Here is a 12,465-nt window from a genome sequence, read left to right on the forward strand (position 1 = left end):
GGGAAGACCAAAACAACGAGCCTGCTGCCCTTCTCTTGCCCCCCACGAACAAGTCACCAACTGCCTCGACTGCCCGGGTGCCGGCCAGTGGATGCACGGGCCTGCACACGGCCTTACTTCCGGTGGGCTCTCCTCCTGCTCCATCACGAGGGGCTGAGTCACCAGGACGCCAAGGAGGGTGGCCCACGTTTCCTCAAACTGGGTGCGGCTGGTCCACCCTAGGAAGCCAAATGTTACATGAGACAGGGTTGCCCGCTCCCCAGACTCCTTGATGTGACGTGGCAGCTGGGCCGCACAGCTGCAGCCAGAACGGGCCCCACCCCCAGGAGCCGCACAGCAGCCCCCTCGACCCCGCGCCAGTTCTAAGATGCAGCCACACTGCCAGCTGCACTCCTGGGCAAGGACACGGAAGCACCCACGTCTGAGGCCACACGACAAGCAAGTGGCCCCCTCTCCACCCCTGCTGTGGGGTTGCAGTCAGGTGAAGGGATGTCTAAGCAGCAGGCCACACTTGAGCGGGTCCGCACTGCTCCTGCCCTGCTCACCAGAGGGCTCACAAGTCTTCCCCAAAGACAAACCGTGGCACTCAGCTGCGGGCTGCATGACTGTGTGCAGACCCCAGCCTGCTGGGTGGCACGCTCTGAGTGGGTGCCACGTGTGCTCTGTGAATTCTCAGTAAAGCTGTTCAACATAAAGAAGTTAAAGGAATGGTTTCTCTGACCCTGTCTAGAAAAACAGCAGATCAAAAAAGGACGTGACCTAGCTGGGGCACTAGCGTCTGGCAAAGGCGTGTCTAGCAGGTCACCCTCGAGCACCGTCACCACCAGCAGCGCTCGAGGTGAGGGATGAGTGCCATGCTTCCTGCTCCCACGCGTGACCTGGGAGGTGGACATGGCCATGCCACTTGCATTAGGGCTATAAGGAACAGGAAGGGGGTGTTGAGGGCAGGAAAACAGAGCATCTAACTTGAAGGTCTCCTTGGTAAACTGGATGCAGAAGGATTAGATGCAGACAGACATAGTGAGGCGGGCAGACGTACAGACGATGTTTACACAATTTATTTAAGGGAAAAGAAAAGAATGAACAAAGACAAAGGCAAGAGTAAAGCAACATCAGGAAGAGACTGTGGAGCTGTCGGGGTCCCTCCCGCAGGTCTGAGTGAGGATTCGAGCATGAAGCTGCCTGAGTAAGAGAGGAAGTGACAGCACGCAGGGGGCGGCCAGGAGACTGCCCAGGAACCACCTTCAAGGTTAGGAAAGAAACAAAGCTTCCCGAGGTAGCCAGTCTTGGGTCGCTGCTGAGACTGCACTTTGGACAGGGTAACCAACTGCCTGCTTCACTCAAGGGAAAAGGAGAGGCAAGACAGTATCGGCTGCCTGAAACTTCCGGGATCAAGATGAGCACAAACTCTGCAGAAGCCTGAGACGGCAGGGGTCACGGGGATGAAGGGCAGGCCCCACGGCAGGCGGGGTGCCCACGCCAGACTCAGGAGACCAATGTTCCGGGAAACACCACAGCTGGACACAGCCAACTACAACCCTCCCACCGGACCGGACCTCCAGCCATGAAATAGGGACAAAAAGGCAAGGCACACCGTGCCGTAGGAAGTGGAGACGCAGCCTGATGGAAAACCACTAAAGCTGCCCTTTAGTGATGACTGCACCAGTCTTGTCTCGCTATGCGTAGCGTAACAGCGCCACGAATCCACGACACTGGGGGTCCTAGAGGCTAAGATGCCTGCCCCACCACCCAGGGGCCAGTGCCGTCTCACACGATGAAGCCTCCTTCCCCTGCTCGCTCTGCACCCAAGGAAACAAGAGCACGCTAAGCAGGGCTGCGTGTGATCTATCACCAGGGGCCTGTCCTGACTTCCAACAAGCCTGGTGTGTGAAGACTTGGGGTTAGGCTGCCCCCCATCTCTCTCACACATCCCCAAACACCACACCAACCCGGAGAGAATTTTTCACGGTGTATGCACACGTGATCATATCACACCCTATATCTCTTGGTGGAATGAACAAGAACTAGGCGCTTTGAGGACTAACAATTCTGGAAGAGAAACCCGGGCTACCTAGTGCATTGATGCGGTAGATGAACTCTTTAAAGACTTCCTTCTCCTGGAGGAACTCCACCGGGATCTCGGGGAAGGCTGTGCCAAAGTCACCTCCTGGCTTGGGCGACCATCCGAGCTTCCAAACCTGAGAAGATGAAAAAGAAACAGAGTGACCCCGGTCAAGTCAGGACAGCCGCACTTCAAGGAAACCATGAAGCATCCTTTCTCTAAAACAGTCTCCCTCCAGAGGCCACATGCCTACCGATGGCTCACGCAGACATTCCCGAAAGCGAGTACACCATCCTTCCGGGAAAACATCTTCCATGCATCGCCCAAGGATCACCTGTCCCATCGTGAGCCTCCCGGGTCTGCCCTGACCTCCCACTTCCCTGACTCGCCTGCTCCCAACCTGGCCCGCCCCTTTACCTGCCACCAGCCCTCTGCACCCCCCAGCTGGCTGTTCTCAAGTCAGGTTCTTGAAGGTTCGTGTTGGTAGCCCCCAGCCGTCGAGGGCAGGCAGGAGCACCCTCGCCCACAAACAGCAGCTGGTGTGTTAGATGAAGGCAGGTATCAGATGAAGTTCAGCCGCACACGCACACAGAGTCACTGCTGAGCAGCCACAGAAAGCCGTGCTGTCCGCGCCGTAAACCCCGCCAGCAGAGGGCTGACCCGAGGCAGACCCGATGCTGTCCTGGCAGCAGGAGCAACCACCCTTCCAGCCAGCTGAGTGGACCCTTCAGCTCCCGATTCCCCAAGCCCACCGTGGGGGCCTCGGAGACACGGCCAGCCCACCTCCACGGCGCCGGCGCCTCTCAATCCGCTCAGGAAGACGCCGCGTCTCTCACTAGCGTCGCCGAGCTGCTTACCACACACTGGCAGGGCGCCCTCCTCTCGGGGCCCTGGCGCATGCTGCTCCACACAGGTGACGACCCTGGCTCGAGGAGCGCCCCCTACAGCACGTGCCCTGTGCCAGCGCATCTGCTCCAGACACCGCAACCTCTAGGACGGGCCCTCCTGACCACCGCTCCCCACTCCCCTCCAGAGGAGCAGCTGTCTCCAGACCTACACTGACTCCCTGTGCATGGCCGCACCCCACAGTGGCAACCCTGCTTCTCCAGCGGGCTCTTCCTGCTCTCTTCCCAGCGGGCACGGGGCCACAGACGCACCACCCCAGCACACCAGGCTGCAGCCGCTGCTCAGTGTGAGCCCTCCGAGTGGGCACCCACAGCCCTGCATGCCAGTCTGAGGAGGACTGCTCACGGGGGGCAGCCTGCCCAGCATCTCCCTCTCACACACGGGCACTGAAGCTGTGCCCACTGGCAGGCACAGGTCCTTTCTAGGCAAAAGCAAGGTCCTGGCTCACCTTGACCTCCGGCTGTGCTGTGTTCACCCCGTGCCCCTACTTTTTGTCTCGGCAGCTTCCCCAGGGAGGGGCCGTCTGGCCACTGTCGACCCTCAACCCACTCACACTAAGCCCTTCCTGTTACCTGAGACAAGCATCCTGACGAATGCTGACTTGAAATTGATTCCGAGGACAATCTGGAATCCGGAGTTTCAAAAGTGGTCATGCCCAGACAGCTGAGCAGTATCAGACGGTGCCTGATTTTTACATACCCCAGGGGCACAACTTCCAGTCTATCATTGAACAAGGGAGCTGACTTACTTTCTAATCACATCCAACATCGAGTACCGACTACTGGGAGACGAAATCTTACTTCTGGATGTAGTGCCTCACCCCGTGTGGGAAAACCCAGCGCTTCTACCAATGACTGCTGTCACGCCCGAGGAGACCAGAGAGGTGCCAGGACCACACACCACGCAAGGCTCTAGCCACCAAGGGGAGGCACCTGAGCAGTCAGCTCCCGCTCTCACCCTCAGGAGCCCCCAGCTAGGGGATGGCCTGCACATCTCATTTATTTTGGGTTTTCTACCAAGGAAATGACCAGACTTACCAGGGGGGGGACACGCGTGTAGCTGTTGACGAGGGGTAAGCGAGCCAGGCTGATGATGATGTTCCTGAGCACTGACGTGAGAAACGCTGGGGTGTTGCTATTCCTTTTATGCCCCAAGGCCAACACTGATGGCAAAGACTCCACCATTTCTGCCACCATCCCACAGGCTGCAGTGATATATGCCGGGTCTAAAAACAAACACCGGGGTTCAGAGGGCTGTTCTATCGAAACACATCGCAAACCCACCACCTCTGCTCCTGAACTTCCCACCCCTGCAGAAGGCACAAGCCTGCAACCAGTCGCTCAAGCCACAAACGCAGAGCCCCCTAGACACCCAGGCAGTACTGAGGGCCTGCAGATTTTATCTCCTTCCAACCTATCGAAATCGGCAATCCTCTCCATGCTGGCCAGGACTGTGGTCTTGAACCTGTCTCCCGCTCCCGGTCCCAGCCCTCCTGCCCACCCTGCACTATGTGGCCAGCACACACCGGTGAACACGTAGGAGTAGTCGCGCTCCAGCTTTCCCTGGTTCTCCCAGGACCCTGTGTTCTTTGTGCCAGCGTGCACAGAACCAGGTTGTCAATCTCTGGCTCACTGTTTCCCGAGATCAGGGGTTCTCCCGGGCTGCTGGTGGGATTCTGACGGGGTGCCAAGTCTCCCCTAGAACTCCTGAAGCAGAATGCTGAGGACAACCCCACACACAGCCTTAGGTAAGAGCCATAGCACATCAAGGGAAGGGACCGCTTTGCATTCACGTTGAGTCTGCCATGCAGTATGTGCCAGAACATTATTTGTTGAGTTGACAAACGTTCTGGGTTGTGCATGAATATAACCCATGTTTCATGAGATTTGACAGGCTAAGCAACTTCCTCATATGGAGAGTGGATTCTTACTGGGCTTACGGAGTCAAGCCCCAAGCTGAGAGAAAGGAAGCTACCTTTAATAATACTGTCTTCTTAAGTAAACTCTGTGCCCAGGGCTCAAACTTCTGACCCCAAGACTTAAGAATCACATGCTGTACCGACTGAGCCAGCCAGGCGCCCCTAATGGGCAATCTTTAAGGGTTATCATCCTATCCAGGTCATAAAAAGAGCGATCTTCTTCCTCTGGCCAGGATGAAATTAACTGGCCTATACTGGGCCACGAGGAATAAGCACAATCAACATAAACTACATACACTCCAGCCTGTGGGCCTGTCTGCTCTGACGCGACCCCTTGAAATGCCAGGATTATTTTCAGAGGAATGGAAATTCAAATTATGATTCCAACTACGGGAATGTTTACTGAGCACTTATAACAAGACTGGCACTTGCTCTGGGTGCTCTAATTTATGTAATCCTCATACCAACCCGAGGTCAACGCCATCCGTATCTCCACTGCAGAGGCACCGGATAGTAACTTGCCAAGGCCACTCGGCTAGAACATGGCCAAGCAGGGAGGTGAGTGTTTGCATAGCCCTCACAGATCAATGAGAAGTCATGAAACCACAAACTAAGGGCTGACAGAACCAGGGAGCTTCAAGGTAAGCACCTGGAGAGGAGCCTGGCTGTGCCATACAATGCACTGTTCCTGGACAGGGTTACACCATTACAGAACCTTAAACAGGCGACTGGAAGAAAAATCACCATGCTGACTACGAATGACAGGAAAAGGCCATCCTCACCTGGCTGGCTGGTACACATGCTGGCAAAAGGACAGAGCATGTACGTGCTCAGAAAGAGGCACGTTTCCTAAGCCACCAGAGCATAGCTAAGACTCGGGATTCCGAGATAGAGCATTCCATGAAAGAGGCAGCCAAGAACCGCCAGGGGCATGTACTTCCGCTCTCTGTGGACGGGCTGCAGGCGGGTACTCCAGCCGCACCCTCTGGGTGAAGATGCCTGGAGGCCCGCAGGGATAAGCAGTCACTCAGCCAAGAGCTTTATCCCCAACCTGCCTCTCCACACTGCCAGCAAAAGACCTGAATCAGGAGAGAACATGCACAGCCATGGTGCACGTCTTAAGTCTAAACGAGGCTTAAGTGGATGGGGTGTGGATGTTTTTTCTGCAGGAAGAGTAGTAACTTCCATTTAAAAATCCAACAAAACAGATGACTCAGGTTACCTAACATTCATGAGGGTATGTATGCTAACTTCAAGTCCCTCAGTATGTCCACGTAGTCGCTCATCACGGGATAAACGTTCGTCCACAAGCACTTACGACAGCAAGCACACAGAGTGGGAGCGCAGTCCTGCCCCGGGAGCTCAGGGAGCTGAGTCTAGGTGAGAGGCCTAGAGCAGGAAGCACTAGGGTGGAGGAGCAGCTGTGACAAGAGGGGCGTCGGGAGGGCTCCCCGGGAGTGTGACGCCCCAGCCGAGTTTGGTGGGCCAAAGAAAGCCAGATGAATAGAGCCAGCGTGCTCGCAGGGGAGACAGCACACGCGAGGTGACGTACTCAAATTGCTCTCAAATCTGGAGATAAGCAACAGAATGTAGCTAAATTAAGTAAGCTTTCAAGTGTCCACACTGACCCTTTTAAAAGTCTCTTTTATGAATGAATTTCAAGCCCTCAGAAAAACCGGGTAAGAAAGAACGGATCTTGGAGGATCTGCCTTCGGCTCAGGTCATGATCTCAGGTTTCTGGAATTGAGCCTCACAGCGGGCTCCCTGCTCAGCAGAGAGCCTGCTTCTCCCTCTCCCACTCCTCCTGCCCACTTATGTGCTCTCTCTCGCTCACTCTCTCTCAAATAAATAAATAAAATCTTAAAAAAAAAAAAAAAAACGGATCTTGAGACTTACTTTGTGTGTTTGAATCTACTTCATCCTCTCTGGAAGCCTTTGGGGTGTTCATCCTTCTTTCTGGACTAAGAAGCTGATCCCCAGGCTGCACCACAACTAAAAATCAAAACAGAATAAACAATTTCCAAACACTTTTACTATTCCTTTTTATTCAAATTTTCACATTTATGCAAACATTTTAAGGTGAAAGACTAAGTCAAATGAGGTGTAGATTTCCCATAGTCAATTTTAGACAGTACCAGACTTAGGCATCAGTCTCTGGGCTAGTCTGAAATGCACGGGACTTGACTTCTTTGCTGATATTTCCACGTCTGTCCACTGCCTACTGTTTGCCATGTCTTGCCCTGAAGGTTTTTATCAGACAGCTCGTGATTCATTACTGCTAAAAGCATCACTGCAATCCCCAAGAAGTCTCGCTTTGAAAAATTACTCCCTAGATCTTCGTTTTCAAGCTGACTACAAATGCACAGATGAAAACAATTTAAACAATCAAACTTCAAAACACCCTCTAACATGTAAACTATAATGTCCAATTTTTGAGAAATTTTGGCTAATGACCCTTGTTAAGGACACTGTCCCTTGAAAAGAATAAGTCACTTTTATTTTATAATATATTAATATTATAATGCATTATAGAAACAAGCATTTTGACTATAACAGAAAACAATCTTTTTAATGTAATCTTATTAAATCTTATGGTCATTTGGGACTAAAAGCATGAGACAGTCAAGTAGGACCAGAGATCAAAGGGACATAAAATTAGGAGTATTTTTTATGAAAGCTGGAACTCCAAAATCTAAACAAAATGACTACAAAAGCAAATTCAAATCCAATTCTAGTGCCGAATCCAAGGCACTGGAGATGAACACAAGGCCCATATTTTATCCACCGAGTCACCCCCGGTTCCTCGCTCAGCACCTGGTAAACAGAGTTGACTGCCGGTCCCAGTGATAAAGGACAGAAATGTGTCGTGGTCATGGACTCACCAGCTTCCAGGACGAAGCGGACACAGTGAATGAGAGAGCAGGCATGGGTCACCATCTCTGGGGAGGACAGCACACTCCAGAGGCTGGGCAGCTGCAGGGCCAGGCAACAGCAGTCCAGGCCAGCCTGCAGGTCCAGACTCAGCGGGATCTGCTCATGGATCAAATGCCACGCCAGGGCCTAGAGGGGAGGGTCGGCGTGACAGGAGGCTCAGGCCTGCTTCCTTCCTGTCTCCGAGCTGCCGGGGAAGCAAACCACCTCCAGCTCTCCGGGAATTGTCCCAAGAGTGAGGAGCCGGCAGGTCCCAACTATGATTCGAGGGATGGGACCCCGTCGCCCACTCCCTTACATTGCAGCCTGCCCACCCACTCCCAAGTGTGCCTGGGCTCGCTTCTCTGCCAGAACGGCCACCTGATCTCACTGCTTCTCCTTTCTGCAGCACCGTGGGCTCCTCTAGAAATCGTTCCCTGGCCACACGGCCTCCAGGTCAGGCTCCTCCTTGGGCCTCCCAGGGTGCACGCAGAACCTGCCTCGGTCATAGTCAAAGGCTGAATCTGAGAGCATGGGGCCTGGAGACGGCCAGGCTTGGGTTCAGATGCCAATGGGCTACTTCGTAGTGGGTGAAACCCGGACAAGCCAGACAAACATCTCCAAGCCCTGCCTTCCTCGTCTGTGAAATGAGAGTAACAGAACCCACCCCGCCCCGCAGACAGCAGGCAAGGGACTCTGCACGGGAACCATCCGCGAGCCTACCAGCCTGCACACTACACGGAGACCTGCAGGACAGGCGTGAGCAGCCATCTGACTTGGCCCGGCTCCAGCAGGTACCTGTTCGTCCCGTGCCCTCCTGACACCTACCTCTCTCCCTGCTGGTAGGCTGGAGCTGATGCTGAGTCAGCCGTGTCCTGCTCAGGCTGACAAAAACAGCTCAGGCTCTGGCTGCAAGGATGTAGGCTAGACTATTTGCCAGAAGTTGTATGGAAAGCCCATGCACCCACAATGTGTACACATGTTGGGGGTGATTATAAGTGTTAACACAGAGTGTTTAATTTCCCATGGCTGAAACATCCAGGTTTTCACTCTATTTAAAGCATAATAATTTTCCCAGACTATTTTCTTTATCTAAAATTAGGATATACTCTACATTTGCAGTGCTTCCTTTTCCTTAGAGAAAACATATTTAATGGATGTCTGTCCTGAAATCAAAGGCATCTTAGAGTCAAGGAAAGAGATCCACACATAAGCACAGGACTCCCTCCCCTGTTTGAGAGATCCCTCAAAGGTTTCTGCTCATCTCTCCAGTCATCCCTGCTTCTCCCCTGCCCCGCCTCCTCCCTGCCAGACGCTCCTCTAAGACCCATGCCCTCGCCCCAGACACGTGCGGGGGAGACGCCATGGTGGGAGCCCAGGTCCTAGGCCAGCTGGGAAGCAGGGACAGGAAGTGCTATGTGGCCAACGTCACAAGGCACCTGTGAGGAACCCGTGCGGTCAGGGGTGTGAATGTGCTCAGCAGAGTAGGGGATGGATGTGGTGCTTGACCACCCATCGTTACTGTCCTGGTGAGGAGAGGAGGAAGCCCAACTGCACAACCCCTGGGTTTCCTATTTCTCCAGTGACAGTCCCTTGGCACAGAAACACTGGCTTCCTGAGCTGCCTCTTACCTCGAGGGTCATGACCACAAATTTCACAGTGTCCCTCTCCTTCTCAGGAGGGAGGTGCAAATGGCTGGGCAGTTTGGAGAACAGCAGCAGGTACTGGGCTAGGGCCCGGGCCAGAGTGGTCAAGGACCGGTACAACACAGCATCCCCTGAAACACAAGACTACGGGTGAATGCAACTCTAGCAGGGCTTCGTGGCCTCTGAAAGGCAGCGAGCCCATTCTCTGAGAATCTAAAGGGACCTTCAGCTCAGAAGCACATTTGCACACACACCTAACTGTGCACGTGACTCGGGACACGCCTCCCTCTGAGGTCTACCCTAGTGTTCCTCCAGGGCAAGGCCGAGGAACGGCAAAGGGGCAAACATGCCAAAAGACATCCAGAGCTAGGGTCCCTGGCACCGTCTCTCGGTCATCTCTGCACATGCTTTCGGTTTATTAGGTCAACAGCATTTATTGTATCTTTACTCAGTGCAAAGCACGATATTGGCTCTGCAGCATTTTTTAAAAATAAAAGGAGTTTTAATTTTAACTACCAAATAGATCATTCAACTTGTTCCAGTAGGCGGTGGGCTCCACAGGCAGGAACGGCTGGAGAACGCGGTGGGTGGCAGGGAGCTGCCGGACCAGGCCGCTCACGCGGTCCAGAGTGGCCAGGCGGGCTGCCTCAAAAAGGGGGCTCCTCTGGCCTCCAGAGATTTCGCGCACACCCAGGCCCAAGCATGGGGCCAGCAGGCTTAAGTTGAATTCCTGAATCAGGACGTTAAAGGTTGGACAACAATTACACACTTTTCAACCAGGCAAGAGAAACACAACAGAAAAAAGGATAATGCAAACGTTTCTGAGAAAGCACAGATGAGTAAACTATTAACAATATATTTTAAAGAATATTCTACTTTCCAAAATAAATACCATATGCTCCATGAAGTGTATTTCTGGTCTCTTTGGGGTACTTTAGTATTAAAGATTTTAAATTTTTTATGCATTCAGATTTGTTTGAAATAAAAAATTGAACATACGTAATTTTTAACTGATAAAAATATACGGCACCCAAGCAATCTGGTGAAACACCAAAATTCACAAACTTTGAGAAAGTTATGTTCAAAGGCAGCTGAATTAAATCAAAGTGGCCACAGCTGTGGGTGAAAAGCAGCATTCCTGTGACAGTGTATCAATATGTACTGGGTTTTACCAACTTTTAAAAAACCACTGAAGGATTTTTTGGGGCCAATTTTCAGGTAGAATATTTATCTGAATTCAGGTAACATTCAGAAAAGCATATGTCATCATCAGTAACCAAAACCGAACCTTTCTGCTACAGCCAGAACATTTAAAGCTATTAAAAGTCCAACTACTGAATTTGGAAAATTCGATAAATAGATCATTAAGCAAATTTATCATTCAGCAAATTAGCTTTCACTGAATGGAGCTTAAAATGATTTCAGCAAGCTGATTTTGAGCCAATTCTGTTTTTTCAATGTAGCTCCCACTGTCAAACTGATGAAGAATCAGTACTTGGGAGCATGCTGCTGTGTGGCCTCGGCCCCGAGTCCCTTCATCCACGCCTGGCCCATCCTTTTCTGCCCCCACCCCCCACCAAGGCCCCTGCTGCTCCTCATTCCCATGTGGTACGTATCGAGGCAGCATTAAAACACCTGGAGGTTTAGTTAGCTGATGGTCCCAGGATGTCTGAGAAGGAACCTGATAAGGCTGTGGCTGGTACGACCAGAGGGTCCAGTCCCCACAGGACCTGCCCAGGAGCCTCCCAGCATGCATGCCTGCACAACATCAAGGGTGGGGACTGGGACCTCATGACATCTAGTAGGGGCAGGGGTAGGAGAACGCCTAACTACACATCATGGACTATTACATACAACACATGTAACAGGGAGCAGACCTCACTCTATGAAGCAGGGGTATGGGGACCTCACTATAAGTAGTGGGGGCAGGAGGACCTCACCACATAAAACAAGGGGAGGGGTCTTATTAAAGATCAATTTCCAGAATACCATTTGGGTCCATTAAACCATCTACCATGACAACATTTTTTTTTTTTTTAATACTTTTCCTCATGGCCATGAGGACACGCAGTGAGAACAGACTGCAATCTAAGAGAACCTCTTTTCTTCAAATGCATGGAAAGTCGAATTAGACACAATTTACCTCCTTTCGGATTCTAATGTAGCTAAAATAACATCCTGTCCCATCTGGATTACAGTTTTCCCACGTCCTGCCCCATCTAGACTACAGTCTCCCATGCTCCATCCTGTCTGGATTACAGGTTCTACCATTAAGGCAGGAAAGTGAGTGGCCCATGTCCTAAGTTGGTCACATGATGATAAAACAAGTCACGCATCCTGCCAGCACCCCTCTGCTCTCCGCCGTACCGAGTTCATCATGAATGCACTCATGTCACTGGGAGGAATCCGATTCACCAGTTCTGCCCCTTCCAGCAGCGCAGAATCCGACCTAGTCCAGCACTGGGATTTGACTAGACGTAGGTACCAGTCCTGGGAAGAAGAAAAAGGTAGAGAACCCAATGAAATTGGGCATGGCTTTTAAGGGGCTTCAACTCTACTAAACGTGTGTTGTTCTTTGCCCACTGCCCCTCACATCCCGTGGCCCCAGATTAAAGGACAAGTGGCCTCCTGGGGCTTATGAATGCAGCTTCCGTGAAATTGGATCTAGCTGGGTTCTAGCTGGGTTCTAGCTGCCCATGTGGCTGCTCACCAAACCACAGGCCTTTTCCATAGGAACTGCTTCAAAGGCTGTGTCTTTGACTTGCTGTTCCCACTGGGACAGGCTCTGCTTCTCCCCTCCCCTGGTGAGGGGAGAAGTGTCCTAATTCAGCTCTCTGGCCCTCTGCTCTGTGCCCTTGCCCTCTGTCCGCCCCTCGCCTGGCACTGCTCCCAACATCTTCCACTGGGGTGTCTGCAGCGCTCCTCTCTCTCCAAGGCCGGGGCAGCAGAGGGCTGAGCTCTGCCATTCTGTGCCCCGGTGATGGGTTTTCAAAATCCAAGCTCATGTCTACACTGACCTCCCT

At 52.4% G+C, this 12,465-nt stretch overlaps 1 protein-coding gene across 2 annotated transcripts in view; it reads right to left on the minus strand.

Annotated features, from left to right (window-relative positions):
* The window catches only part of HTT (huntingtin), a 133,128-nt gene that overhangs the window by 14,163 nt on the left and 106,500 nt on the right, over window positions 1–12,465 (minus strand). For both annotated transcript variants that reach the window (XM_088021246.1, XM_028087305.2), the window contains 8 exons: window positions 11,810–11,932; window positions 9,959–10,172; window positions 9,428–9,573; window positions 7,769–7,946; window positions 6,783–6,878; window positions 4,006–4,193; window positions 2,072–2,198; window positions 118–218 (listed from right to left, as the gene is read on the minus strand). In XM_088021246.1, coding sequence (XP_087877372.1) covers window positions 118–218; window positions 2,072–2,198; window positions 4,006–4,193; window positions 6,783–6,878; window positions 7,769–7,946; window positions 9,428–9,573; window positions 9,959–10,172; window positions 11,810–11,932 — 1,173 coding nt within the window. The remainder of the gene's footprint in view (window positions 1–117; window positions 219–2,071; window positions 2,199–4,005; window positions 4,194–6,782; window positions 6,879–7,768; window positions 7,947–9,427; window positions 9,574–9,958; window positions 10,173–11,809; window positions 11,933–12,465) is intronic.

The sequence above is a fragment of the Eumetopias jubatus genome, unplaced genomic scaffold, assembly GCF_037043125.1.
Source record: "Eumetopias jubatus isolate StellerSeaLion01/CBP00866 unplaced genomic scaffold, mEumJub1_p1.0 scaffold_2, whole genome shotgun sequence".
Taxonomy (NCBI): Eukaryota; Metazoa; Chordata; class Mammalia; order Carnivora; family Otariidae; genus Eumetopias; species Eumetopias jubatus.